Genomic DNA, 27,976 nt, shown 5'->3' with positions numbered 1-27,976 from the left:
GCAAAGATGGAGGAATGAGTGTTTGCACGTGTGTTTATCAGGGTGGCAGGATTTACAAAGTTAGTTTTTAAGGTTTTCCACAGAAGCAAATGATAGAACTTGAATCCAGGACTTGATTCCCATTTCCATTATATACTTTCTCTCCTTTCCCTTCACTTGGAGTTCCACGTCTTCTCCCATCCTGCTCATATCCTTACTTACACCAAGTACCAGATTATATACACTAGACATAGCTCTAAAATGTAACCCCTTCCCAAGGGTATTTGCTTATTAACTATAGGGGGTGGGGGTAGTATAGGACTTAGACTGAGGAGCCTGTGGCCCATGGCATCATCAAAGCGTTATGGCCAGGAGGTCAGGTGAGAAGGGGGTCAGGGATGTGACTGGCTTTCCGACCTGGGGCAGAACCAATAACCTCACTCAAGCGGAGGCACTGTGTTGGGCTGGGGCAGCCTCCGCGTCAGACAAGCATCCATACCTAGAATACTTTAAAAATCTGAAAAGATGTTCTTTTGACTCTAAGTCTTGAAAAATGAGTAGTAAATCAAAGATTTGTTTCCTATTCCCTGAGTATGTGTGGTTACATGTGCGTGTATAGATGCTTTTGCTTTTGTAGTCATTTTAGCCCCACTTTAATTAATATATAAAGTCTTAATTGTTCTAACAATGCCAAAATCTTAATTAAATATTCCCTGAGCCTAACGATCTCTTCTCCCAAGCCTGTCTCCCTCCCTCTCCTAATTCTGCTCCTCAGCCTCCATTAATGCGACTAGGTCTTAAGACACCATCGGCACCCATACTGCTTGAGAATCTAGACGTGAATGTTGAATCTTAAGTCCCTCTGACTTATTTATATGCCCTGTAGCTGAGGAGTTTCTCTGGGAGGTGTGTGTGCGGGGAGGTCTTGGCAGTTCCTCTTCAGAGTTGTTCACTTTGAACTGTAGATGCCTGGAAAGAAAACATGATTGCATTAGATGCTCACCTGCCCTCCCGCCAATCACTCAAGAAGGGTAGAAATTCAATTTGCTTCTGTCGAACTACATTTCATGTTGTACACTGCTGAGGGAAGAGAAACTGGTTGTCGGGGTTATTGTCAAGACTTGTTACAAATATTGTTCATTGCATCCCTCACCGTCTCTTTAAGACGGTTCACGGGAGGGCTTTCTTTTTCCTCTCAGTAGTGTAGCAGTTGTTGCTCTCTGAAGGAATGGCGTCGTGAACTGGGTGAACCGATCAGATTTTTCTCTTCTTCTTGGATGTTTAGAAAGTCTGGAGCCAATTTCATGATCCATCCTTAGTGAGTTTATTTTATCGAATGTATTTTTGTACTTGCCTAGTTCATAGCTCCATTTTATGTCACTGTCACTAACATATTTCTGAGTTATTTTGCTACGTGTGTATTCAATATGTGTTGTCGGCCCTCTGTATATCTTAATTAAGTTCAGATATAACTAAATAAGTACTTAGGAGACAGGGCTATCATGAGAGTTCAAGAGGTTCAAGGCCAAATGTTGGGAAATGGGCACCTAAAAACAGAGTCCCAGTTTACTCTTGGTTGCCCGGGCCTTCACCTGCTTGACTTTGCCCTAAGGATACTGTTCACTGCAGAGTTCCCCTTATAGCCCACGGGGAAGATTCTAGTCTGTAGCCAAACTTCTGTTCATTTCCAATGACCAATCTTACCACCCATCCTGCTCTCTGCGTATCTGGCCTCCTTACCTCTTCTTGAGGCTCAGGTGCTGTGACGTTGTTGTCTCCTGGAACCGTAGAGACGTGAAGCTGGAGACCTGGGCTCTACAAAAAGAAGATTTCTGCCAGTGAGAGGTGGCTCAACCTCTCCAGCCTCTCCGCTTAAAAGGGCTTTCTGTGCCTCACACTACAGGGTCACAGACAACACAAAGGGCAGAAGTACGCTGTCTTCTCATTATAGCCTGAAGGCATCAGGGAAGGCTTTCCTGTCATCCTTTCACAGGCCAAGAAACCAAGATTCAGAGGGTGCAATGACTTGCTGGGACAGGTAGCCAGGTCTTTGGGCTCCAGAGATGCTTCCGTGATCAGACACCATGTGATCTGTGTATCGTGCACCTGTATGTCTATCTCTGTGGGAGTCTGTGATGGCATAGCTGCCGTCTTAAGAACACAACTTCTAGACTGACCCTCCTCAAGAACACACTGCGGCTCTCACACTTGGAGATGACCCTAACCTATGGCGGTTAGGAGAGGCAAGTGGAATGAATAATGGTTTCTTTGGGAAAAGTTCTAGGTTCTGCGATAGGAACTCAAGTGCGGAAAGCCCTGTCAAGGAGCTGCTAAGCCAGGGGACGCCCTTGGCTCTCTACAACTTAGAATGAATTTACTTTTTAATTGAAGTTTAATTCATACACTACACAATTCACTCTTTTAAAGGAGAACCAAATTCTATCAATGTGACAGATGCTTGAAATCCTCCAGTTTTTCCTTTCAGGAAATTTTCCTTCTTACTCCCTCCTCTGATTCCAGGCCATGCATGACCTCATAGGTAACACCACCACCCAGAAAGTTACCATTCTCTCTCAGGTGATTCAAATGCTAAGCGAGAACAAATTTTCTCACAGTGATCTTTTTATTTACCCATTTTATATGTGATATGTCTATAATTCTGCTTGAGAAAGACTATGATTTATGATGCATCTGCGAGGGAAGTGAACAGATCTTGTAGGACAGGCTTCAGATGATTGAGGACACTAATAGGCTAGGACCTAAGATGCTCTCGTTGCTTAATTTCATGGGAAAAATATGTCTCCTTAGCTTATGACCAAGGCAATCCCACAGGAGAGGCTGGGAGTAAAAAACACTATGAATCTCAAATATAAGGAGGTGGCCTCAGGGGAAAGGAGGCTGTGTCCTGTACCTCTTTCCAAAGGAGAACAGTGTTACTAGCTTGTTCCTCAAAATAGTCAGACAGCATCTTGGCCCCTCATAATCTCCCCTTCGATAAGATTACTCCCAGAATAAAAAGTGGTTTTATTATTCACCAGAGCCAAACAGAAGGTGACTTTATTGCTGTCTCCATACTAAAGTCATATGTTCCAAAGTCAAATTTAAATTAACTTTGGATTTTCCATACTGTAGAGTTACTCTTTTCAGTGTAGAAAGGAGAAAAGTGGCTACACTTGCCTCAGAATCCCACCTCTACCGAGTGCTTACTCACCAGCCACGTGCCCTGCATCTCTCTCAATCAGCGCGGTTACCTCAGACTAGAAACCAGCCAAGGGAAAGCTTTGTATCTTGCTCTGTTAGGACCTTCAGTACTTCCTGTGAGTCAAGTCTTAGGGCATAATGTCGATTTAGATTTTAGTACCTCAGGGGACTCAGCCGAGATAAGCTTATTGTTCTCGTCCTTGTCTTCCATCTTACTTGCCTTGTCAGACTCTGAAAAAACCTGTGGGTAAAAGAGGATGATGTAGAAGGAAGTTCTGCACCTTCACATTCTGGATGCCACCCTGGTACGCTTGGTCCATGTTGACTCCTCTCGATAGCAGAAGGCGCCCAAGGCGGTGGGAGCCTTCAGTTAGGCATAGACAGGAGTAGGGTGCTATGATCTGAGGGTGCCCCAAATCTCATACTCCCAGATATCTACCTGGCTCGTGCCCCAGCCTCCTTCATTGCCCTAAAGTCACCTTCTCTGCCACTCTATTTAAAATTGCAATTCAGCCCCCACTCTCTGTGTCCCCCCCTACTTAATTTTTCTCCGCATCTCTTATCACCATTAATTGTAATTTTACTTGTTTATTGTTTTGTGTTTATCTTCTCCCCTCCCCCACTAGGATATTAGATGCAGAGAATTTTGTGTTTTGCTCACTCTAATGCCCCACCTCCTACAAAAGTGCCTGGTACGTAGTAAGGACTCAATAAGTAATTGTGGAGTAAATGAATGAATGACTCTTAGTACCATCTAGCCAGATGTCTCACCAAAACCTTCTCGACAATGCACCTGACAGATGTTCATATGTCTTAGCTTTTGCAATTAAGGAAGGAGAACTATTTCTCAAGGTGGCCCACCCCATTTTGGTTTTTGGAAGCTCCTTGTATCCCCTTTCCCCCATATTTAAAAAACATTTTTCCATACCAGTTTTAACACAGCTAATTGCTAAAAGTTCTCCTTTTATTGATCAGAAATGTACTTAAAAAAAATCTTGACACATAGGGCCTAGTTCTGCCCTTGGGAATCTCATAGAACAAGTCAAACCTCTCTATGATAGTAAATAGAATATGACTTTTCAGATCTTTCACAGAACTGGTTGCTCTCTGGAGGGTCTGTGTTTCCATTTTAACACAATTCTTGTCTCATCCATATTTTCATCCTTCAAAAGACCATCTCTTTCGCTTTCTTTCCTCTGTGAGGTCCTTCTTCTAGGTCTTTCTTATCAAAGAAATAATACTTTGGAAATCTGCTAATGCCATTTTGGTTGAGGTCTATTTACCATAGTCACAAGTAGGACAAACTGAAGTGAAACTCTCTTCCCCATCCCCTCCCGCTTTTTAAAAAGGTGAAGCTCAGGATGACAGTTGTTGATTATTTATATTGGAACTCACAGGACTTGGAGCAAAAAAAAAGAAAATTAGTAGAAATCTTCTCATAAAAGTATTGGAGATAAGCCCCTTGCAGAAGTCAATTATCTTAAGAGTAGAGTCACTAAATTAGTTGCTCTGAAGAGTGAAACAATCCCCAGAATCAAAAAATGGGGATCAAGGGTATCTTTGAGACTACAATATAATGACATAAAATCCAATTGACTGCGGGACAACCCAGCTACAGTAAAGATGATCTGAATGGAGGTTATATAAGAATAGAGACTCAATCAGATGCACTCTCACCTGAGGGCTCATCGAGGTGGGGGAAGTACAAAGTTCTGGGTTTGTGTGGTCGATGTTTTCTGTTTCTCCATCCTTAGGAGTTCTTGTTGGCTTCTCTGGTGGCTGTGGATCAAGAGAAACCTCCAAAGAGGCCCTAGGACTAGGACTTGGAGTCCCAGACCCCAAGGAGGCCCTGGAGCTGGTGGGTGAACCCTGCTCAGAGGCTGTAGGACTGGAGGGGGTGTTCCCTGTGGAGGTCCTAGGGCTGGGAGTAGCTTTGGGTGGAGGAGGCCTAGTAGGGGGTGCTGAGGTCCTCTGGACAGGGGCTCTCTTCTTCGATTGCTCAGACCCTTCACTTGAGGTTCGGGTTCGGAAGACAACTTCTGGGACAGATGAAGGCTGCTCTGAAGGGGTTGGGGTTCTGCCTGGGGATGGAGCTGGGGACCCAGGGGGAACTTCCTCCTGGGACTCGCCACCCTCAGTGGTGGAAGAGGGCTGGGCCTGGGTGGGGCCATTGCAGGCTGGCAGAGGCTCTTCCCCCTCAGAGGAGCTTGTTTCAGCCTCTTTCTTCTCTATTTCCTTGTCTTTTAAGGGCTCTTCTTTCATCTCAGTGTTGTCTTCTCCCTGGGCTGTATCAGATGCTAGCTCTTCTTCACTTGCTGAGATGGAGTCCTTCTCACTCGTCAAGGAAAGTGCAGAGGGACTGGTAGGTGAGGTAAGAGGGCTGGAGACGGTAGACGTTCGAACTGGGGAAGAGATGACTAAGGAGCGTCTGCTGCTGCTAAAAAATGAAGGACAGTCAGATTCAGAAGAGCTGAAAACTGCAAGTTTTAGTGAGTATTTCTAAATACTTCCAAACGATGCATGCCATAGAATAATAAAACAGAATAATAAAAAAAATAAAGTACTTTAAAATGATACTAGAAAGTTTGTATAGTTTGCAATAATGCTTACATTATAAAGTGAAGTGAAAAATGACTATATCACAACCTCAATTACTTAAAAATATAGAAAGAAAGAGACTGGAAAGTAACAGCAACATACTAACAAAATGTTTTCTCTGGGGAAAATAGTCCTGGGTGATATACGGTTGATCTTCATGGATCCTGCATGTGCAAACTCACCGACACCCTAAAATTTACTTGTAACCCCAAATCAATACTTGTGATGCTTTCACGGTCATTCGTGGACACGAACAAGTTGTAAAACATCAGCGCCTGACAGCACTTTCTCAGCTGAGGTCTCACCAGGAAACCTTCTGCCTCCCTGCTGCAGCTCTCATGTCGTGAACGCAGCCCTAGGCCATGGTGTCTGCGTTGTTCCCCTTAGTGTCTCTGCTGTTTAAAATGGCCTCCAAGTGTAGCGCTACAGGGCTAAGAGCAACAGGACTGTGATGTGCCTTACAGGGAAAGTATGTGCGTTATGTGAGTTTTATTCAGGCATGAGTTATATAGTGCTGTAGGCTGTGAGTTCGGTAGTAATGAATCAACAATATATATTAAATAAGGAGTCTCTGAACAGAAACACTCAGAACACAAGTTTATGTATTGAACGGGTGATGAAAATGTTGGGACCAGGGGCTCGCAGGAATCTAACCCTGTGTTTCCCCTGGGAGCAGTGATTCGGTAGTCACTAATTCAGTGTTGGAGTTGATTTGAAAGAACAAAACTACCAGGAATAACAAAAACTAACTGTAACGTTTATTGAGTATGCTGGATACCGTGCCAAGTGCTTCTATAGCCAGTATTGGCTTGATGCCTCGCCTCCACAGGTGCCTCCTATGAACTATCCACCAACTTATTAAACCACCCCAAATTACCTGCTTGACAGGTACCAACTATGTGTTGTGTCCTGGGCACTAGAAGGGGAGATGTGGATAGGAAGAGAAAGATGTAGAAAAAAGTTCCTTCTAAGGGGATTTCAGACATGACATTAAGCTGAGTGATATAAGGTTCTTTCCAGCACTAGAATGCTAGAGTTCAATAGGTTTAGAAGACCCAGGACATAGCAAGTACACACCGGATTTCCCTACATGGTTCTGGGACACCTTGGTGTAAGTAATGGTAAGTTCCAGATGAATGGACAGTTAGAGAACTATGGCTTTCAATATTAAGAGGGGAGTTTTTGGAACAAAGTAGGAAGTCTGCTTTGGCTCTCTAGTGGTTATTTTTAATAGTCTGTAACTAATTGCTAAATGAATAGTATGAGCAACAGATGTGAGCCCTATTCTTCCTTCAAGTCCCAAGCTCAATCTTGCCACCACCTTGAAGCCCCCCCAGACCATCTGTACACTGGCAATTTCTTACCTCTCTGGGATTCCTACCAGGCTCATTAGGCCCTGCAGTGTCATTAGACACTAGGTATGTGCAAGTTTAGATTGTTCCTTGTCTCCTTACGCACATTTTCTGTCCTTTCAAGTTTTTGTAAATCACTTCAGGGAAGGACAAATCTCCTGTCTTTGGTGCCTTAATTTTTGGTATAAAATCTTGCACATAGAAGGAACTTAGTAAAAGTTCCTGAATAAAGGCTTCAGAATAAGAAAACATTCACATTCTGAGGGACCGGGGAATTACTTACACTTACCATCATAAAGAATATATGAGGGCAATAGATACCACAAAAAAACAAAGAAAGAAAAAAAGAGGAAAATCACTACATAACAGACTGAAAAAGGATTTTTGCAATGAATATCATTAGATAATTAATATCCAGAATATACAAAAAACCCAAAACTTCATATAAATAAATTTTTTAAAAGGGTCAACAATCCAAATAAAAAATATGAAAAAAGGATAAACAGGAGAGTTAAGAATAGGAATATTAACTCACTAATAACAAGAAAAGGTGTTAAAGCTCACTAGCAATTGTGGAGATATGAATTAAAATTGCAAAAAATTCCATTTCTTACCCACTAGCTTGAAAATTAAGAAATCTGACAATGTTACATGTAGCAAGAATATGGAGCAAGGGGGACTTTCATTCACTGCTGATGGGTTGTAAGCTGAAACAATCACTCGGGAGAACAATTTGGGAATGGCAGTATCGAGCAAGGCCGAAGGAGCCCGAATGCACGGACCTGTGACTCAGCCATGCCACTCCCTGAACACACCCTAAAGAAACTCTTGATAATATTCACAAGGAGAAAGGCAAAACGTGCTCCATGTCGCATTATTTGTAATAGCAAAAACTGGAAAACCACCCAAATGTCCTTTAGCAGGAGGACAGGTGAACAAACTGTGAACCAGCCGCACATAGCAGCATGGAAAGAAAAGATCAGAGCCAGCTGCACAAAGCCACAGGAATGAATAAACCTCATAAACAACACTAAGAGAACAAAAGAGGTTGCAAAAGAATACCTACAGTACAATTCTATTTATATAAAATTTAAAGACATGCGAAACAGTGCCTTCTGTGCGTATACATGTGTGTAATAAAAGTAAAAAGACATGCATGTGCATGGGGATAATAAATACTAAATTTCAGATAGTGCTACCTGTAGTGGAAAGTGAGTGGGGAAGGGATACTAGGAGCTTCAATTATATATATAATAGTTGTTTTCTTAAACTTGGTGGTAGGTATATGGCTATTTGTTGTATTATTCTTTATGCCTTCAGTCATAGCTGAAATGTTTCATAAGGGGTAGAAGGTTTATACAGAGGCGCAACCACAAACAACATCATGCCCATAAACACGAAGGCAAGGCCAGCATTTGGGGCCGGAGATCAGAGCATTGAACACGTTCACCCACAGGACAAGGGAGCCAGGAAAGAGTCTCAGGGGTTGCTCACCTTGAGAGTCCCTTCACCACAAAGACTTTGTTGGAATGTTGCTTCTCCAGTTTGCTCATCACCTCATAGAGATTGTGGTTCAGCTAGAGCCAGTAAGAGAGAAGGGGATGCTTACTCGGATGGAACTTGAGGCTGGCATACCCCTTCTCTACTCTTCAGACCCAACAGCAAACCTCCCCACCCTTAACTATAAAGTCTTCCCCATCTCTTTTGCACTAAGTGTCCAGGGTCCTGTCCCACCATCCCTTCTTCCTTGACTTCCTTCTTAAGCTCTGCCTCTTCCATCAGACTGGCAGTTTTCTTAAGGCTGGGTCCTTGAGGTTTGATGTTTGATATGAGGTTCTAGCTTCTCTCAGGTGATCCCGGAAATGAAAACTCGTAATATAACTAGGCAAATCATAATTTAGCCAAAGTAACTGTAGAGAGGAATATGTGTGGATGCGGACGTGAATATATTAATAATGGCTAAGAGTCTTGGAATCTCAGGACTACAAAAGACCCCATGAGGTCATGTTCTGTTGGGTGCCTGTCACTGAACAGGGGTGGCCCTATTCAAAACCAACTAACTACCAGAGAAACTGATCTGTGCTTAATTTAAACACTGCCCTCTCTGCTCCATAGCAACCAAAGATAGAGATCTCACAACTTGGTTCCGCATTTCAGCAATTCCTTTCATAGACCTAGCCTCCTGAAGTCAAGTTTGGATGCTATTATTCAGTTGTTCTTGGTGATGGAAAGGGCCCTCTGATGTGTATATTTATGCTTTAATATGGTCAACACAGTAAATCCAGTGCTATTATTTTACCATGAGAAAAAGGTAAAAATCTGTGGGGCTGATATGGATATTTAATGAGATTATGTAAATTAAGACTACTTCCATATTGACCACAAAAACCCACTGAGGTGTCTAAATTGACCCGCTGTGCCTTACCTTGCTCATTTCCCTATAGAAGACGTCCTTCAAGTTGGAAATGTTTTGAAAGATGGTCACATAACAGCCAATACGACTATCAGAAGGCAAAACAACAAACACGTGGGTAAGGGTAGGTAAAGGAAGTCTTTGAAAACATAAGGCAGGAGCTTTAGCCAAAGCCAGCCACCACCAGGGCTCCTCAGAGAAAAGCACCCCACACCCTAAGACTCAGGATGTTCCGGGTCCGGATTCATCAGGGCCAGCCCGGAACACACTTGACTCTCAGGAGGGAGAAGGCCGGAGGAGGTGGGCAGCCTGGGCCGACACGAAAGTACGATACAACAGATCTCTAGCTGCATGAAGTTATCCGATTCAGGCTCTTTAGATACCGAAGCAGACATAAAAGTGCTTTGAAGAATTTGTAAAGTGCTCTCTAAATATAAGGCCATACAAAAAAAAGAAAGGAAAATAACTTTTTGCAAATTAAAAAAATAAATACAAGGCCGTGCAATTATAATTATTACAATAATTAATTATTCTCTCTCATTATGCTATATTGGACTTCTCTGAAGCTATATGTACACTAATGGGATTCTACTGGAAATGAATTGGGAAAATTTACATTTCAAGAAACTATTAAATTTCAATTGTATTTAAATTGAGTCATATGTTTTAGAATGCATGTAGTTATTAAAAAGGCTCCATAATGTGTAGACTAATATTAAATGACAATATGAAATACACTGGCTACAACTGCATTAAGGCATATCTTGGGCAGTGAAAAAAAGATAGGATTTGTACAGAATTTCTGCTCAGATTCCTCTTCCAATGTAAAAAATTTATAACTAAAACACTTCTACCTACTGTAAAGCAAAGATGTCTTCATTAATGGAAATAATTATCCCACACTTTATCTATGTAAATCTGGATGGTCACAAACCAAGGTTGTTTAAAACAATACACCCTTGTGGCATGAACCAGATACTCGTAGTAAGCCTGATGACAGCAATTTACTTGCCAAGATCTCTCCTATCCAAGAAGCACCTTGTTTCTAAACCTGGAAAAGCTGGCAGGGCAACGATGGTTATCTCTGTATTGCAGATGAAGAAACCAAGGTCTAGAGAGATACCGAGGCCTGACTAATATTACACAGCAGGTTAGTAGCTGGGCTGAGGCTACATTACTCTTAGACCAGGATGCTTTTTCTCATGAGATGACATGTTTGGGCTGCTGGCTGCCTGGGCCTCCAGTGGCCCAGGAGTCCAGCACTTCCCTGGACTTAATCATTACCTATTATAAAGAATGGGTAGCTCCTCTAGTAGTTCCTGGTTCAGATCTTCAAACACAAGCTGGGCTTTGTTGAACTCTTCCTCTGCCTACGTGGTAAAAGAGACCACAATTCCTCTCAATCCTCAACCCCAGAAGAGAACCTACTTCTTTCATCCTCTGCATTTTTTTTGTCAGGGATTAGGCTTACTTGAAACCATGGCTCTCCTTCCCCAGACCCATGCCCTCCCCAGCCTTGAGTTTCTGGCTCTCTGTAAAGCATCAGTGTCAGAGGAAACAGGATTTCCTTCAGGACTTTGGATGTTAAATTCATCATTTCCTAAACCTAGTGTGGTCCAGCCACCTGCCACCATTGTGGGGAGACAGAGGGCAGGAAGGTTTTTTATCAGGATTTCTTTTTTTACCTTGGCAATCTTGGCCTCATCTTTCTTCTTGGCATTCTGCACTGCCTCCAGGTGGTGTCGGGCACTGTCATAGTCCACAAGTTTCCGACCCCGCTTGGCGATTCTTTCCTAACCCAGAGTCATGAGAAAGGGCCTTGACACTCTCCAGTGGCCAGGCAGTCGGCGACAGAGTATCAAACAGAGAGGCAAGATTCCTGGGTCCTATTATCATATTTCATGTTCTACCAGGTTTTTGTGCCCAAGGGATCTCCCTCACTATCTGGAAAGAACGGGGATTCTCAGGGAGAGAGAGAATAAAGGGCAATTCGACAAAGCACTTGGAAGCTTGCCATTAAACATTAATATTTCCTATGAACTCACTAAAACTAGTTCAGCCTCCAGGATAAACGGTCTTGAGAATCCTATGAAAATGAAAGGCAGGAGTTTTGGATCTTACTCCTAACACTGCCACTTATTAGCCTTGTGACCTAGGGCGAGGTCCACCTCTTTTGAAGCCTCCGTAGCCTCATCTGTCTTTTGGTGTTATTTTAAAGATCAAATGCCGAATACACAGTGCTTTGAAAATCCTAAAGCACAACAAAAATATTATGAGCACTGAGAGAAAGCCTACTCAATCTCATCCGAACTACAAATTATACCAGGGAGAAGTAAACTATGTTATTGACCCATCTCATTCTTTCAATCACTGAATTTGAAAGGATCTTAGCAATTATCTGGTCCAACCTCCTATGCAATACATGAATCTTCTATACAACAGCCAAAATAAGAAGTAGTTTGAGCCCTGGCTGGTGTGGCTCAGGTGGCTGGAGCCTAGTCCCGTAGACCAAAAGGTTGTGGGTTTGATTCCTGGTCAGGGCACATAATCAAGTTGCGGGTTCAGTCCCCAGCGAAGTGTATACTAGAAGGCAACCAATCAATGTTTCTCTCTCTCTCCCCCTTCCTCTCTCCAAAATCAAGAAACATCTTTCGAAAAAGCAGTTTGACTTCTGTTTGAACACAGAATAGAGAACCCACTATCTTATGAAAGGAATGAATTCTAATTCCGCTTTCTGGAACTGTTTAGAACAGGTTCAGTTCCTCTTTAGCCTACCAGACTTTCAAGTATTTGAAGACATCTATTACGACTCCTTCCGCTTCTCTACAATAAACCTCTTTTAGTCTCATCAGCTGTTTCAAACAACTAAAAGGGATGCTCTGGCCTGGATCTAATTCAAAACCAGCCCAAATCCAGTTCACTGAAATCTAAGTCTAAACATAACCTTCTTAGTACCTTTAACTCTTCACCTTAACCTCCTGTCTAACCCTCCACGTTAATCCTTCTCCTAATCTACCCAACTTCATTCCTAATTAGGGGTCCTAACTCTATTTATAGGTTTAACCCAGTATGGTCTTTAACTTTGCGGGCCACTCATAATCCACCCTTGATTCTGTAAATCGGTTGAGTACCTTTATTTCTCCAAACTGGGCTACATAGTTTTCCATGGTCCTCAAGGCCTGGTCAGCTAGTTTCTCTTCATAGTCTTCCCAGAGGAGGTCATTATTCTGTGGGGCAGAGGCAAAGGGGAGTGGTGAAGGCCCCACTTCTCAGCAACTGCATACCAGGGAAATACCCAAAGTCTTCCGGCAACAGCTTCCTTTTTTGAGCACTGGGAAGAATCAGATGAAGAAACAGCCCTTCCCCAAGGAATTGCCCTACAAGTGACTGGACATACATTCAGGGATTAAGAACAGGAACAGATGGTCAGAGTCTTGGATTCTAGTGCTTGAAGGGTAGGGAAGTTTGGAAGCAAACAACAGCATGAGTTAGTTTTCAAAACAACCAGTTGGGTTTTATGTAGGTGAAATGTCCTTAAGGTTTTAAAAAGGGGAAGAAGGTCAAAAACAGAGGAGCCCACAGATTAGGGGAAACGTGCTTTTACCTTAGAGCGGCAGCATTCTCCTGTTGCCTGTGACCGGGACATACAAATGAACAGGGTGAGCTGGCTGCTTTGTTTGCCTGTTTGCTTGGATGGAGAAGCTAAGCTGATGCCGAAATGCGGGCAGGGGGGAGTTGTGAGGGGTTCTAAGGCCCAGAACACTCTTACCCCTACGATGGCCTTCAGCTCCTCATGACCGTCCCACTCACTGCTGTAGATCTCCTGCAGGGTTTGTGACACTCTCTTTGAACTTTCATGTATCACTGAAAGGAGAGAACTCCATAAAGTTTCCCGAAAGGTAGTCCGATATAATCATAGGGGCGACAGGCAAATAAGGGGGTTCAATTCAGAAGGACAAACTCAGAAGGTCTGGGTTATCGGTGAGGGAAGCTGGATGGGGCTGCGATAGGAAAAGTTACTCTTCCTTGGCCCACAAAGTTCCAGGAGTCAGGGGCAGGCAAGTAATAAAAACCCTGAGTATGACTGATTTTTATTTCCATCCGCAGGCCTCCTACAAGCTGCATAAACACCCCTTGGGTCTTCTCCTGTGTTGCAATACCCACCTTTGACTGCACTAAGGAAGTTCTTCAGGTCCTTGTATAGCTTGAGGCCCTCTGCCTGAAAGGGAGAAATGCCTTTGGTGACTAAAGGGATATATTTGGAAAGATGCTCCAGAGGTCAAAGTATGAAAGTAGTTTAAAAGCAGAAGTCAGTCTGGGATTTTCTTCAAACATTTGCAAATGTTGCAAATTAGCCTTTACTATTTTACCAAGAAGTTGTAGGTTGTCTCTTTGGGGCCATTTTTAAGTTGGGAGATTGATTCCACTGCATCGGCGTGTCTTCCTTCCAGAGAACCAAAGCCTAGACCGAAGTTCCTCTGGTGAAATGGAATGGTCCTCTGGCTTATGCCTTCCTCTCCGGGTAAACTGCTCCCATCTTCTGTGGACCAGACACTCCTCCTTCTCTGCCCCCCTCACACAGGCCATTCTCCTCCCCTAGTGCCTTCTCCACCTTGCCCCGCGTCGCCCTTCCCTTCCGTCAGCCACTGCTTTATACTTCTCTTCCAAGGAGCCTCGTCACTGACTCTCTTCCTGTTCTATTCCAGTGTCCTCACCTACAGTTCTATGTATCTTCCCGATTCTAGCTTTGCTCCTGTGTCTGAATTCTCATTTTTTTTATGCTAGGACTCCCAAGCACAGATTATGTCTCCTCCCTCTGAAAGAGAAAAAGGGAGGAAGGAGAGGAAGGTGTCGTTTATATTTTGCAGTTTCAATCTCAACCCAATAAATGAGATACTTTTGTTGTAACTCTGACAAATGTTCGTTTAGCCTCCACGTCTTGAATATCTCCAGCAACCCGAGACTCACAACCTCTTGTTGAGGCTGCACTTCACTTTAAAATAGTTCTATCAGAACTTTTACCCGCTGGCCTTAGATTGGCCTTCCGTACTCAGAGTAGATCCAATTTCCCTTGCACACGTTGGAAGGCATCTTTCACGTTGGAAGGCATCTTTCACGTGCTCTGAACCAAATCTTTTTCACAGGCTTCCTCAATTGCTCTGCAGGGTGTTGTTTAAAGCCCCTTCCCCTTCTAGTCTCTTTCCTCTGTGTGAACTCCCACTTCTAGGAGTTGGATGAGAGGGAAGTTTGAGGCCAGGCCATTGACATTTTAGAGCCTGACTTCAGGAGTGTGGGACTGGACTGAAAGGGCGGCCAACTTCAAGGGCCAGGCCTGTGGGTCCACACAGTGATCCTCCTACCAGTTCAGATGATGAAGTATTTGAGCTAAGATACACTATGCAGGACGATCATAAAATACTTGTGAACATGTTTTATTTGTTTTATTTGCTTGTGTTCATTAACAAATAGGCTACTGAGCATATCAAAAGTATAAACAATTATAGGAGAAAACCTGAAAATTTAGTAAATTCTATCCAACAACTTAACAATTTTATTTGTGGAAATCTTTGAGAAAACGATCATTACTATTTAATTTTAGCAGCAGGAAATCTGGGTCTACTCAATCAAATAAAGAAAACTGGACTAAATATTTCATCTATCTTCTTGCCTCCAGAGCTCTTCTCTAAGCCAGTCCAAACTTTTGGTCGTACTTCAGGTTAAAAGTCCTTTTCTAGGGGCTGAATTCCAGGGCTCAAGGGACAGGAAGACAAAGATAATCTCAAGTCAGTCGAAGGCACTGCCAGAGAGGGGGAGGAGCGGGGATTGTGTAGTGTGTTGCGGCAAATGAGAAGCAAGACAGCATCAGAGAAATGACCAGGGGAGAGTCAGACGCCACAGAGAGGTTAGAAGGCAGGAAGAATCGGTAAGGGTCACCGGACTTGGTAAATGGAAGTCACTGTTGACCGTGAGAAAGTGCCTTCAGTAGCATGATGGAGAAAAATTCAGTCAGTTAAAAAAAACTCAGAGCCACTCAGCACTCACCAGAAAGGGTATCTCACTTCCTCCTTGCTTTTTCATTAACAGAAAAAAAAGTTTAAATAGTCTAAGATGTTAAATGTACTTCAATATCTTTTAAACGTGACTATGGTATGTAGCTATAGGCTTGAGAGTTTTGAAAATGTGATAACCAAGGTTTTAAAGAGTTTTGAAAGAGTTTTAGGGATTATAGAAATTAACGAAGATTTTAATTTCTTTTTTGAAAGAAAACAACTCGGACTCAAGTTTTTACTTCACCATGAAGATTTAGTATCAAAAATACATATATGAGGAACAAAAGCTGTGAAACTATCTTAACTAAGTTCTACAAATAAAATTCTCAAATTAAAAAAAAAATTTAAACATGTATTTCATTTATTGATTGATTGATTTTTAGAGAGAGGGAAAGGGAGGGATAGAGGGAGAGAAACATCAATACGTGGTTGCCTCTTGACAACCCTGTACTGGGGACCTGGCCTGCAACCCAGGCACGTGTCCTGACTGGGAATCGAACTGGCGATCCTTTGGTTCGCAGGCCAGTGCTCAATCCACTGAGCCACACCAGCCAGGGCAAAATTGTCAATTTTTTATTCCATTAGATATTACATGGCCTAAAAAAACAGATTAATAATCAAGGCCGCCATGTACAATTCTGCGGGTTGTATGTACACTGTTCAAAACTAGGGGCTACTCTTTACACCACAGTCCACAAAATGTGAATGCCTTCTGCCCCCCATTACATCTCACAGAAGTCCAAGTCCATTTCTGTGTTTTAGAATCAAGCCTCCTGGTCAAACTTCTTCCTTTATGCTTTTGTTCTTCCGTTTGAGGAGTTGAAGTGGTACTAGCAGGACGCGGGTTGGCAGAACAGCCCTGGGCATCATTTTATTTCTCTGACCTGTCTGTCTTCCCTGAAATGTCTCTAGGATCAATCACCCCAGAGTATTTCTTCTTTCCTGACAGATACAACTCTCACACTGTTAGGTTCCCACTTGTCTGGAAGTCAAACACTTGTCTCTGCCACCAACTAGCAAGTTGATCTTGTCCTTTGGCTTTAGTTTCCTCATCTATAAATGCTGGGTAAGGCAATTTCGAGTTCTAAATCTTTGTATCACTTCTGCTTTCTGAAGCCTTGTCAAATTCTTGGCAGCACTATTATGAGTCTGAGTTAGTCTCTCCCATCCCTTATACAAGGAGTCTCAACCCTCAGTTAATGACCACTCGCTCTGGAAGCTTCTCCTAAGCACTCAGGTAGGTAGACAGAGCTGTCCGAACAGACTCAGGTAGTGAGGATGAAGAAGTCCCTGCCCTGGGTTTCCCTACTTGCTGGAGAAAAATGGACTCAGAGAAACCCAAACCTTCAGCAAAATAAGTAAAGGGCATGACCAACTTGAGCAAGGGCTGGAAGAGTTTGATCTAAGGGAGGTCCAGAAGAGAAGGATGAAGGGGGACGGTTAGATGTGATTTTAAAGGCAATGATTTGGAAGCAGCTGTCATTACCAGGAAGAAGAGATTAAAATGCTGCTTGAGAAAAAGAATTCTTCCTATATAATGTGTTCTGGAGAGAAGGAAAGAGGGAAGCAAGTAGACCTCTCAAAGAAAAATTACCTATGGAAATTTGATTAGGAACCTAGGCAGGTACAAGAGCTTGAAATCAGGCTGGGACATTTGGGATATTTATTTATTAACTAACAAAAAGTTTACATACAAGTTGATTGTGGGTCAGGAACAGGGCACATGACCAACCAGTCCAGTCTCTGGAATATTTAACTTTCAATCTCTGGCCCTCTCCTTTTTCCTGTTTGTCTGAGCCACCCCAGCCCCAGCCTCAGACACGACTGTATTATCTATCTATCACTGTCCTTCTTCTCAAACTGTGAGAGCCTTGAGGGCAGGTATGTTGTCTTATTTACGCTGAAGTCCCAGCATCTAGCACAGTGCCTGCAAGCCAGGCACCTACGAAATGTTTGTTGCATGAACTTTCCAAGCAGGTTCAAACACGAGTTGCTATAGAGGTAATAATCTCTCAGAAGAAAAGTTTTTCCTTGTTCCTACTCTAACTCCATTCCATTCCTCATATCTATTTCCCCCCATCGAGTGACACTTAGTGGGGGCTCGCACAGGGAATTCTGAGGGGATTGTCCACCTGATCCTCTTTGTCATCCTGACGACCCCATCTTTTGCCCTTCCTGCCCACGCATGTGCCGTTGCAGGGCTATCCTATGAGGCAGACAGGGAAAGAAAGGACTGAGGGACAGAATGGGCCAAGAGCGGGAAACCTTTCCAAGTGGGTGTCGGCTTACTGATTCCTGTTCTTTTTATGCTGGAGTTGGAAGTAGAACAGTAACTGGAGTTGAGAAGAGGCCCAGGGAGGCCTTCTCTTGAGGTACAGGGAAAAAAGAACAGGGTTCAAGCCTGAATCCTAGCTCTGTAGCTCTTACGCTGTGTTACTGTGATGAAATCGTTCCCTCTCAATCAGATCCTATTTCCCCTCACAGAAGTTAAGACCACATCAGTGGCTGCCAAATGCTGTTCTCAGACTAGCTGCTACATCGTAATTACCTACAAAGCTCAATGTAAAACACAGATTCCCTAGTTAATGATCACCTGTGACTGTTAACATCACACAAAAAAGGAGACAACCAGGCATTATGTGCCTCCGATGGAAGAATAGAACACCTAAAGATTTTATTTATTTATTTTTAGAGAGAGGGGAAGGGAAGGAGAAAGAAGAGAGAAACATCAATGTATGGTCATCTCTCGCATGCCCCCATGGGGATCTGGTCTACAACCTAGGCATGTGCCCTGACTGGGAATTGAACGGGTGACCCTTTGGTTTGCAGGCCGGCACTCAATCCACTGAGCCACACCAGCCAGGGCAATAAGTATTCTTGCCACCAAAAAAAACAAAAACAAAAATCTGGATCTCATCAAGGCTGTAAATCTAACTATGAATTTCCAGAGAATTCAAGAGACAGGGAACATGTTAAATAATACCATGGAGATTCAATCAGCAAAATTTAGACTGCATGCAACTATAGGAAAATAACCTAGTATAAACAAATAAACTTCAAAAAAAAATTAGAAACCTATAGATTAAGAGATTTAACCTTAACTCTAAGAGATTTAAATATGTCAACTAGTTGTTGATATAAATAAACTGTAAAAAAAATGACACAATTAAGGGAATGTGAACATTGACTGGATATTTTATGATATTAAGAGATTATTGCTGCCCTGCCTGGTGTGGCTCAGTGGATTGAGTGCCGGCCTGTGAACCAACAGGTCACTGGTTTGATTCCCTGTCAGGGCACATGCCTGGGTTGTGGGCCAGGTCCCCAGTGAGGGGTGTATGAGAGGCAACCACACATTGATGTTTTTCTCCTTCTCTTTCTCCCTCCTTCCCCTCCCCTCTCTCTAAAAAATAAATACATAAAATTAAAAGAAAAGAAATTATTGCTAATGTTTTTAGATATCACTAAAACATATGTTTTAGTGGGATAGTTACGTGAAATATCTGAAAAGATATTTGTATCATTCTGGTTCGTGAAAAAGGCAAGTTATAAAACCATATGAATGGAATAATTTCACTTTTGTAAACCTTGTTTATCCATAGTGAACATATTTAGAGATCATATACATACATGGCAAAGTAATTGTAAGGATATAAAACAGTGGTTATAGCATGGAAGGGTATGAAATCATTATTTTTAATTTTTTTCTTGATGTGCTTTTTGATTTGTTTTGAGTAAATGTTTTATAGAAAAATATTTTTAGGTGTAAATGGTTTTTTGATTATATTTTAAAAGAGTCTTTATCTTTAGAGATTGACAATGGAATTTTTATAGATAAAATAACGTGATACCTTGAATCTGCTTCATAATAATCAAGGATGAGGGCAGTGGGTGGAGACAAAGATGGAACAAGACTCCCAGGACTGGATAAATTATTGAAGCAGAGTGATGGGTACATGTGGATTTGTTATACAAGTTCTTCTGTCTTTGCGTATATATGAAACTTTCCATTAAAACAAGTTTAAAAATACAGATTTCAAGGCCCTCCTACCAGTAACCTTGCATTTAAAAATATTTCCAAATGATTCTAATACAGTCCACTACTGAGTTAGATAATAACTAATATCCTTTTAACATAATTCTAAAGAATTACTTTGTATATAATTCAGCTAACTGCTGTACAATAAAGGTTTCGGCTATTTTTCGTCTCTGGTTCCTGGGAGATAAGCCCCAAATATTTGTGATTGCCCAAGTGACAGGTGTGTCTCTGTTACTCATGGTGGGCCCCTCAGACCGTACCTCAGGAGGGGGGCAGGTCAGGCCGGAAAGGTGCACCGTGGGGTTAGAGGGGTAGGGCTCTGAAGCAGGTGGTATCAGCCCAGCCTCCGGGGGATGGGAGGGGGGCTAGAGATTGAGTTCAATCACTTGGCCAATGATTCACTCTGCAGTGAAATCACAATAAAAACTCTAGACACCTGAAGCTGGGGTGAGCTTTCTCGGTTGGTTAACTAGATCAGTGTGCTGGGAGGGTGGCATGTCTTGTGACATGTCTTGTGGACACATGTCTTTGGGACCCTCCCAGACCTTACAGTGTAGGTCTTCATTTGTCTGATCTTGACTTGTATCCTTTATAATAAAACTGCTGTGGTAAGTAGGACCCTTTCCTGAGTTCTGGGAGTCATTTCAGGAAATTGTGGACACTGAGCGGCTAGTAGCTACCCCCAAATTTATAGCCAGTTGGTCAGAAATGCAGGTGGCCTGGGAACTCTGGAGTCTGTGCCCGGTGTCTGAAGTACGGCAGCGGCGGTGCAGTGGGGGACGGTGCCCTTAACCTGTGAAATTCGACCTGTGAGCAGGCGGTGTCAGAATTGCAATGCAACTAGATATTCATTTAAGTTAACAACTCCCTTCTTCCATCAAGCGGGATCACAATCTCCAAGGCTGTTGTAAGAATTCAATGAGATGTGTGTAAAGCACCGAGCATGCTGCCTGGCACACGGAGGTGGAAATTCAAATACCCCATGGAAGTTAAACCTCTGTTACCCACTTCTTAATGTAGGTTTTCTACATAAAATCACCCATAATGCCCAGTGAAGACAGAAGGCACAGGAGAGCAGGAGGTGGTGGTGAGAATGACCAGTGAAAAGATGGAGGCATTATTTCAGAATAAAAGGCTTAGGTGGGGTATGTAGATGTAGTGGACAAAGAGGCCACACGGAAAACATGGGGCTACTGAGATAAAAGCCCCAGGGTGGGAGAGAGGCACCCCGGGAAGTAAGAAAGGTGACAGGGGCTCATCTTGATTTTGTCTAAGCAAATGGCACCTGATGATGCCATTGTCCGCTGCCCCCAGCCACTAAGAGAAAAGAACCCTTGTCTGCCTCCCTAGAACCCGGCACCAGCAGGAACAGGAAAGGTAAGTTTCTCTGGTACCAGAGGAAGGACGAGCAGCAGGGCACGCAGTGGCCCTTACCCCTGGGGGAAGATGGGTTAGTAGGGAGGCTTGCTGGTTTGAAGAACAGCCGTTCCTCTGCCACGCAGCACTCTCGTCTTCTTTCTTCCTCCAAGCTTCCCTTCCCCACCCTCCGGATTACCTGCTGATAGTAAAAGTTGTTGGCGCTTTGTTCAAACCGTTCATCTTTGGTTTCCACAGTTTTCCCCAACTTCTGCAGTACCTGCGGATGTGAGTCAGAAAGGTCCATCAGGTTATATATGGTCAAAACTCTCTTATCTGTTGGCTTCATATGACCCTGGATTCTCTCTCAGAGTTTCAGATGCAACTAAAGGGCCACTGTACTGATATCAGCCCAACAGAATTACATATACAGCACACTGCTGAATAAACAATCATGTTTTGTGGCTCTTTTCAAATTGCATACTCATGGGGATATGTAGCTGTATGCTAGAGGATATAAAGCCTAGAATAAATAAGGTGTATGTTCCTGGAATGACATTGTTACTTATAGCGGTTTTGGGCGGGAGGGGGATGGGGAGAGTATAATATTAAAATAAGGATTAATAGGAAGAATGTAAAATGTACATGGCTTTTAAAGATATAACAAGAGCCTTAAATAATTTTTCACATAGCTACAGGTTTCTCTAGATAGATGAGGTTAGAGAGGTGGGCGGGAGACTCTTCTCTTATGAGGAAAACTTTAAGAAGCCCTGATAAAATGCATTTAAAATTCAGCTAAAAATTAATGCTATCCATGTCCCCCGGGAACCCGAGAGCTAACCGTTACACCGGTCTCAGTGCCAATGTAAAGGACGTGGAAATGAAAAAGGCACAGTACTTGTTCTCATAGGGGACCCTCACTCATGAACAAATACAAAAGCCTTGCCTCTTCTGTCTGCAGCCCATTTTGGAAGGAGGCACCACCATCCCCCATGTTCATGTTGGAATCTCAGGAGTTTCTGCCCTCAACTCCTTCTCTCCCACCTCCTTCATTGAATCCCTCACCATGTCCATCTCTGAAAATCACCCCACGCTTTCTAGTCTCACTGCCATAGCTTCAGCCCAGGCCCTGACTATTTCTCACCTGGTCTGCTACAAATAGGCCTATCGTGCTGCTGCTTCAAAACTTCTAATGATTCTCCATTTACCTTCTCAACAAGTTTTTGTTAAAAATCCATTATGTATCTGTAAGTTATAGTTCAAGCTTTAACATGCATACCAGTCTTAATGATTTGATTACTCATTTAGCCTCAGCTCTCACAGTTCCTCCTTCTTGTGGGTCTCTCCCTACCCCAACACTTCATTCATTTCCTGAATAAACCATAGTTCTTGCTTGCTGTAGATGCTGTTCCCTCCTTCTGGAATGTTCTTCCCCACCTTGGCTGTCAGGCCACTATCTAAAAAAACCCAATTCATAACCTATATCCTTTGTGACACTTAGTCACATCTACTTCACCTTATTAATCAAGTTAATCACTTCCTTCTAAGCGCTTACAACTTCTGTACCTTATATGCATTTCTGACACTGTTTTATTGTTTGTATTTGTCTGTGTCTCCTTCTAAATTGTAAGCTCCATAAGGATTGAGTACTTGCCTTCATTTAAATTTCTCAGTAGCCAGCAAATGGATACGTAATACATATAATAGGGAGGAGAGTAAGACTGATACAGGAGAGCAACAATGAGCTGGGCCTGGAATTAAGATTTTGCTAGATTAGAATAGAGTATAAAGGGTGAGGGTGGAAAGAGGCTTCTAGGAAAAGACAACATCAGCAAAGTCAAAGGAGTATGCAAATTAAAAAAAATTATTTATTTTTAGAGAGAGGGGAAGGGAAGGAGAAAGAGAGGGAGAGAAACATCAATGTGTGGTTTCCTCTCGCATGCCCCTACTGTGTCCTGGCCCATAACCCAGGCATGTGCCCTGACTGGGAATCGAAAGGGCAACCCTTTGGTTCACAGGCTGGCCCTCAATCCCCTGAGCCACACCAACCAGGCAGGAGTATGCAAATTTATAGCAGCTTCATGAGACAGCTCAGCATGGCTGGTTTAGGGTGTGTTACAGGGAATGTGTGTAAGGAAGCCAGAGAGGGCAACTGAGCTCTGAACCACATGAAAGACTGCCCAAGTCCTGGGAGTGAGAAAGACTCCATTCTTAGCCCCGGGGTCTCTCACTTCTGGAGCTCTCTCCATAATGGTTAATATCAAGGACTCTGGAGTTAGACAGACAGATATAAGCATGCCCCCATCTTGGCCTTTCCACTTACTGGCCATAAGCCTTTGGGCAAATCACTTGAACTCTTGAGCCTCGGTTTATAGAACTCCCTTTCCTCCGTTAAAATAATAGTATCCCCTGGGGTTGTTGGTAAAATTAAATGATATTATACACGTAAATTGCTTTAACAGCACTGCCCTAAGGTGAGTACTCCATACAAATTCACTGTTACTCGGTCTAGTTCCACTCCTTCCCCTATGTATACCTGTCTTTATTTCCTTTTCAGTTGAAGCGTATGTGTTTGTCTATGTCTAACTTCACTTTACTTAACACCCAGCCCTGGGTGTGCAAAGTCCGCCAGCTTCCTTGGCTCCACCTTCTCCCCCCAAAAAGCACTATTTTCTACCAAGAAAGTTGCAAAACCACCTTGTTTAGTGGTTAACTCAGCTCTTACTTCCTTCCTGCCAACCCTCCCTTCCTTTGCATGGGGCGTGGTTCTTCTTAGGCAGAGGGGCTGGAAGAATAAGGAGTCAAGAGAGTCTAGAGCCAATGTGGCATGCCCCAAGGCAGACCCGTATTCCCAAAGCCCAAACGGCTCAAGGCAAAAAAGGGCCGGAAGGCATGGGAGCGTGTGTGCTGAAGGAACACAACCACCTTCAGTTCTGAAACTGAAAAGATGAGTATTCTCATCCTGAAAACATAACCCAGTGCCCTGGGCCCAAAGTTTTTTTGTTGCCATAAGCAACAGGGCACGCACATACACTAGGGTGTCACGGCACATACACTAGGTTGTAAATGTTTTTTCTTAACTAGGGTTCTCAGAAGGAAGAGGGGGTACAGATGCTCCACAGATGTTTGTTGAAAAAATGAATAAATACTACCTTTGGATCCTATCGAAGGCGCCCCTAGTGCCAATCCCTGAAGTCCTGCACTGAGAATTCTGCCCAAATTTGCCTAGCTCAGCAGCTTGGAAGTTAGAATATAGGTATTTAGGAAGAAAGAGCAGGGACAAGAGACAAAGTAAATGTGGCAAAGTGTTAACACTTCGTGAAATGGGTAAAGAATATTCCAGTGTTCACTGATTTATGTTAACTTCCGTGTAGGTTGAAGTGGGAGGGTAGAACTTAAAAAAAAACTCACTGCAGACATGTTTGGTGGATATGTCCCTCACCACGACCCTTCCCCATATTGTTTATTATACCTCAGTCAGTTCTCTCAGTTGAGGTAATTTGAATAGGGCCTATACATCAGATATTAGGAAATTTTGTTAAAATTTTTTCTTAGGTGCAATAATGATGCTGTAGTTATGTAAGGAATCCTTATTTTCAGGATATATGCTAAAGTAAGCTCTCCTCAGCAAGGCCCTGGCCTGCTCACGCTGGCTGCAAGGCTCCCTCACACCTCGCTTGAGGAACCACTACGGCCTCCACTACAAACCCCCCCTCAATTCTCAACTTTTCTGTCCTCTGAGTTCCCACAGCGGCGCAGCTCTCTCAGGTCACTTATTTTACCTTTTTTTGTCTTTTAAAGACCTTATTTGTTTATTTTTAGAGATGGGGAGGAGAGGGAGAAAGAAAGGGAGAGGAACATCTATGTGAGATGTGAGACAGAAACACGGAGGGGTCGCCTCTCACCTCTCATATGCACCCTGACTGGGACCATACCTGCCCAGGACCATACACGGAGGACCGAACCCACAACTCAGGCATGTGTCCCAACCAGGAACTGCACTTTTGCTTTGCGGGATGACGCCCACCCAACTGAACCGCACAGGGTCAGGGTGCTTTTTTTGTTTTAAACTAGATTGGAAGCTTCTGGCAGCCAAGAATGCCTCTTACTCCTCTCTAAATTCCCTCCTGGGTCCAGCTGGGTATCCAGGACAGGAGTTTTTCTCTAAATATTGTTGACTGAATCATCTGGGACACAAGTTGAGTAAAAGTCGAGAGAGGAAAAGACCAACAAAGGAGTGGTAAAAATGCCCTTTCTTGGGGAATTAGAAATCTGAAAGGTCTGCCCCAGACATATCACAAACAGTTGTGAAAATGTGAAGATGTATCAAATTGTAAAAACACAGTAAAGCCAGTCTGAATTGCCTCATGTCGAGTGTGGGTGGGAACTGGGAAATAAAATAAGAACGCTTCATCTCCACTGTGTTTAACAGTCACCAGACCTCCACTCCTGGCTTTTCTTGGGGGCCTGAGCAAAAGGTGTTTCCATGCCCAGCTTTGCTCCTGAGAAGAGTTCAGCAGCAATGGGCAGGCACAGATACCAGACTGATGTGCGGGGACCCTTTAAACAGAGCAGCCTGAGTCTGGCATCCAAAGGCAAGACACCTGGGCTCCAGTGATAATTCTGCCACATGCCGATCTCTTTTGAGACTTACTTCCTCATTTCTAAAATTGGGATGCTAATAACATGCTTAAGGGTTGAAATGGCTTTCTTAGTGGGCGCTTGATATAAGACACGTTTGACTATTTGACATGTTAGTTATTACATACTGCTCAAAATATTACAGCCAACTGCTTATAGAAAAAATGCAAAGTTTGCCAGGGAGTCCTTTCTTTTGACTGTAACTTTTGCCATCTTTATCTTGCCTTCAATAACTTCTTATTCAACAACAAAAAAATAAAAACTTCTCAAGACTCGAAAGACTCTGGCAGGCTGAGCTGAGCTCCTCCCCACATCCCAGGCCATTCCCACTCCATCCATGCAGCATCTGCTGTCTTCAGGGTGCTGGCTCAACTTCTGCCTGCCATTGTGCTTAAGTCTGGGTTCGGGGTATCTTCTTGTTTTCTGCAGCAATCTGGGGATCCCCAGGGCAGATTTGAGTTTGTTCTTCACTCTGCCTTGTCAAGGCTCAGACCTGGAGAAACAGGGTGCACCTGGGCAGCTAGTTCTCCCTTTGGAAAGTATTTGACTCTGTGGTTCAGTGAGCCCTCTCCCCTTTTCACTTGGGTGTCTTTACCCTTTTGAGTTTCCAAATTACCGAACACCAAGTCTCTCATTTTACAAATGCAGAATCTGAAGCTGAGAGTGGGACATTATTTGCCTAAGGCTTAGGAGTCCATGCTTAAAAAAAGGAGAGAAATCCCAAAGCAAGGGCATAGTGTTGATGATAGGCTGGATGAGGGCAGAAAGTGAAAGAGTGAGGTAAAATCAAGTTGTGTCTTTTAAAAATAATTATTCTCCATAACTTTTTGTCTTTGGGGTTTACTTTTTGTTTTTCCAACCCATAGTATAGCTAGCCTTCCCCTCTTCTCTAGTACCTCTGGTTTCTCCACACTGCTTCTGACTAGACCCTCACATAGACCCCCATCTCCGTGTATCACATCTGTCACAAGACAACCTTTCCAGAGGTTGAAACCATGATCAAGTTGAAACTAGGGTAAGGTGAAGTAACAAAGGCTAGCCACGCAAAATCTTTCCCTTTTCCTCTGCTCTTTCACAAGACTCGGCTTCCATTTTCCGCCCCCCCACCTTCCATTGTGAACCTCTTAAAGATAAGGACTATATCTACATTCCATCAATTCTCTGTTGATAATCCCATTTGGGAGGGCTGGTTGCCTTTAATCCTTCCAGGATCCAAGCCAGTACTCTGCTTTTTAGAAGATGACACAAATATTTCAATTCTTAAGCATGTGGTTATTTATCCAAATGCTTCTAAGACCATGAATCCTTAGAAAACCACAGTTCTATGTCAGGTCCTTCTTATCTTTCCCTCTCCCTTTTCTTCTGGCTTATTCATCTTCCCACACCATCTCATCTACCAGAGTGTTGACTGGGGGAGGGCAGAAGTTGACGTTAGAAGCAGAGAAAATACTCTGGGTGGGTAGAAACAAGAATGCGTGACCTGTGTAGAGCAGCGTCCACACAATTTACATAGGTAGGCACGTTACAGAAGGACAGCCCACCTAGTGCTAGAACAGGACTGCCAAGAGCCAATCAAGGGCACACTTTAAACTGAGAAGCACCTTCATCACCTTGGGACGGTCCTCTCCAATGCCAGAGGGACAGTGCAAGAAGCAGATAAGGGCTACTCTTACATCAGCTGAAACAACACCCTGAGGCCAGGCAGGCTTGGGAACAGAGCTACGTGCAGATGACTCTAGCCCTCCGACTCCCGGTCCACGTCAACCGGTAACACGGCCAGCACAGCTGGTCATCTCTGTCTCATGACTTTGGGGGAGCTACCTCCTTTGAACCCTCAATGTCATCACCTGCAAAATACCATCCTTGCTGGGTTGCTAGGACAAAAACTGTTCCATAGCAATCGCCAACGTTAGTTCCTTCCCTTCATCATTTTCTGGGCCAGGCGGGACGTTAAGGCTCCTGAGAGAGACTGGTGTCTCCTCCGCTTCTCTCATACTCGCCCAGGACTGGGTGATGCTCTCCCTGTCTTTCAAGTCTGCTTGTTTTCATGGACCACTCCCCACTCCCGTTTCCCAGGGGAAGCCGGACACCCTTCTCTTCTGCCCAGACCTCTGGGACCCCTGGGCACCCTGTACACCCCTCTCGCCACATCCAGCCTCCGCCGGAATGGAGGCCCCCACTGACCTTCTCCTGGGCCCTGCTGAACTTCTTCTGCATCTGCTTGGCAAAGAGGCCGGCAGCACCGCCAGCCTTGCCCTCGGCCATCCTGTCGGTTCCTTGGGGGCGCCGGCCCTGGCGGCCCAGGCAGGAGCCCTGTGGTTTTCTGGAGGCTGCAGAGGAGGAAGTG

The 27,976-nt window shown here is 43.6% G+C and overlaps 1 protein-coding gene across 2 annotated transcripts; it reads right to left on the bottom strand.

Moving 5' to 3' along the window:
- Window positions 1–15: 15 nt before the first annotated feature.
- On the bottom strand, window positions 16–27,976 carry BIN2 (bridging integrator 2). Of its 2 annotated transcripts, none has more exons than XM_024575628.4 (13): window positions 27,814–27,976; window positions 21,188–21,268; window positions 13,708–13,762; window positions 13,313–13,407; window positions 12,675–12,770; window positions 11,229–11,336; window positions 10,828–10,913; window positions 9,556–9,631; window positions 8,625–8,707; window positions 4,858–5,617; window positions 3,341–3,421; window positions 1,720–1,794; window positions 16–948 (listed from the first exon to the last, which is right to left on the bottom strand). In XM_024575628.4, the coding sequence occupies exons 1-13, from the start codon at window positions 27,892–27,894 to the stop codon at window positions 919–921; spliced, it is 1,707 nt and encodes a 568-aa protein (XP_024431396.1). In that variant the 5' UTR covers window positions 27,895–27,976; the 3' UTR covers window positions 16–918. The 2 variants fall into 2 exon arrangements, with proteins under 2 accessions (XP_024431396.1, XP_045040120.1); XM_045184185.3 differs by having other exon boundaries at window positions 4,858–5,614; window positions 27,814–27,957.

Source organism: Desmodus rotundus, chromosome 3 (genome assembly GCF_022682495.2).
Source record: "Desmodus rotundus isolate HL8 chromosome 3, HLdesRot8A.1, whole genome shotgun sequence".
Classification (NCBI taxonomy): Eukaryota; Metazoa; Chordata; class Mammalia; order Chiroptera; family Phyllostomidae; genus Desmodus; species Desmodus rotundus.
This window is presented reverse-complemented; position numbering and strand designations above follow the sequence as displayed.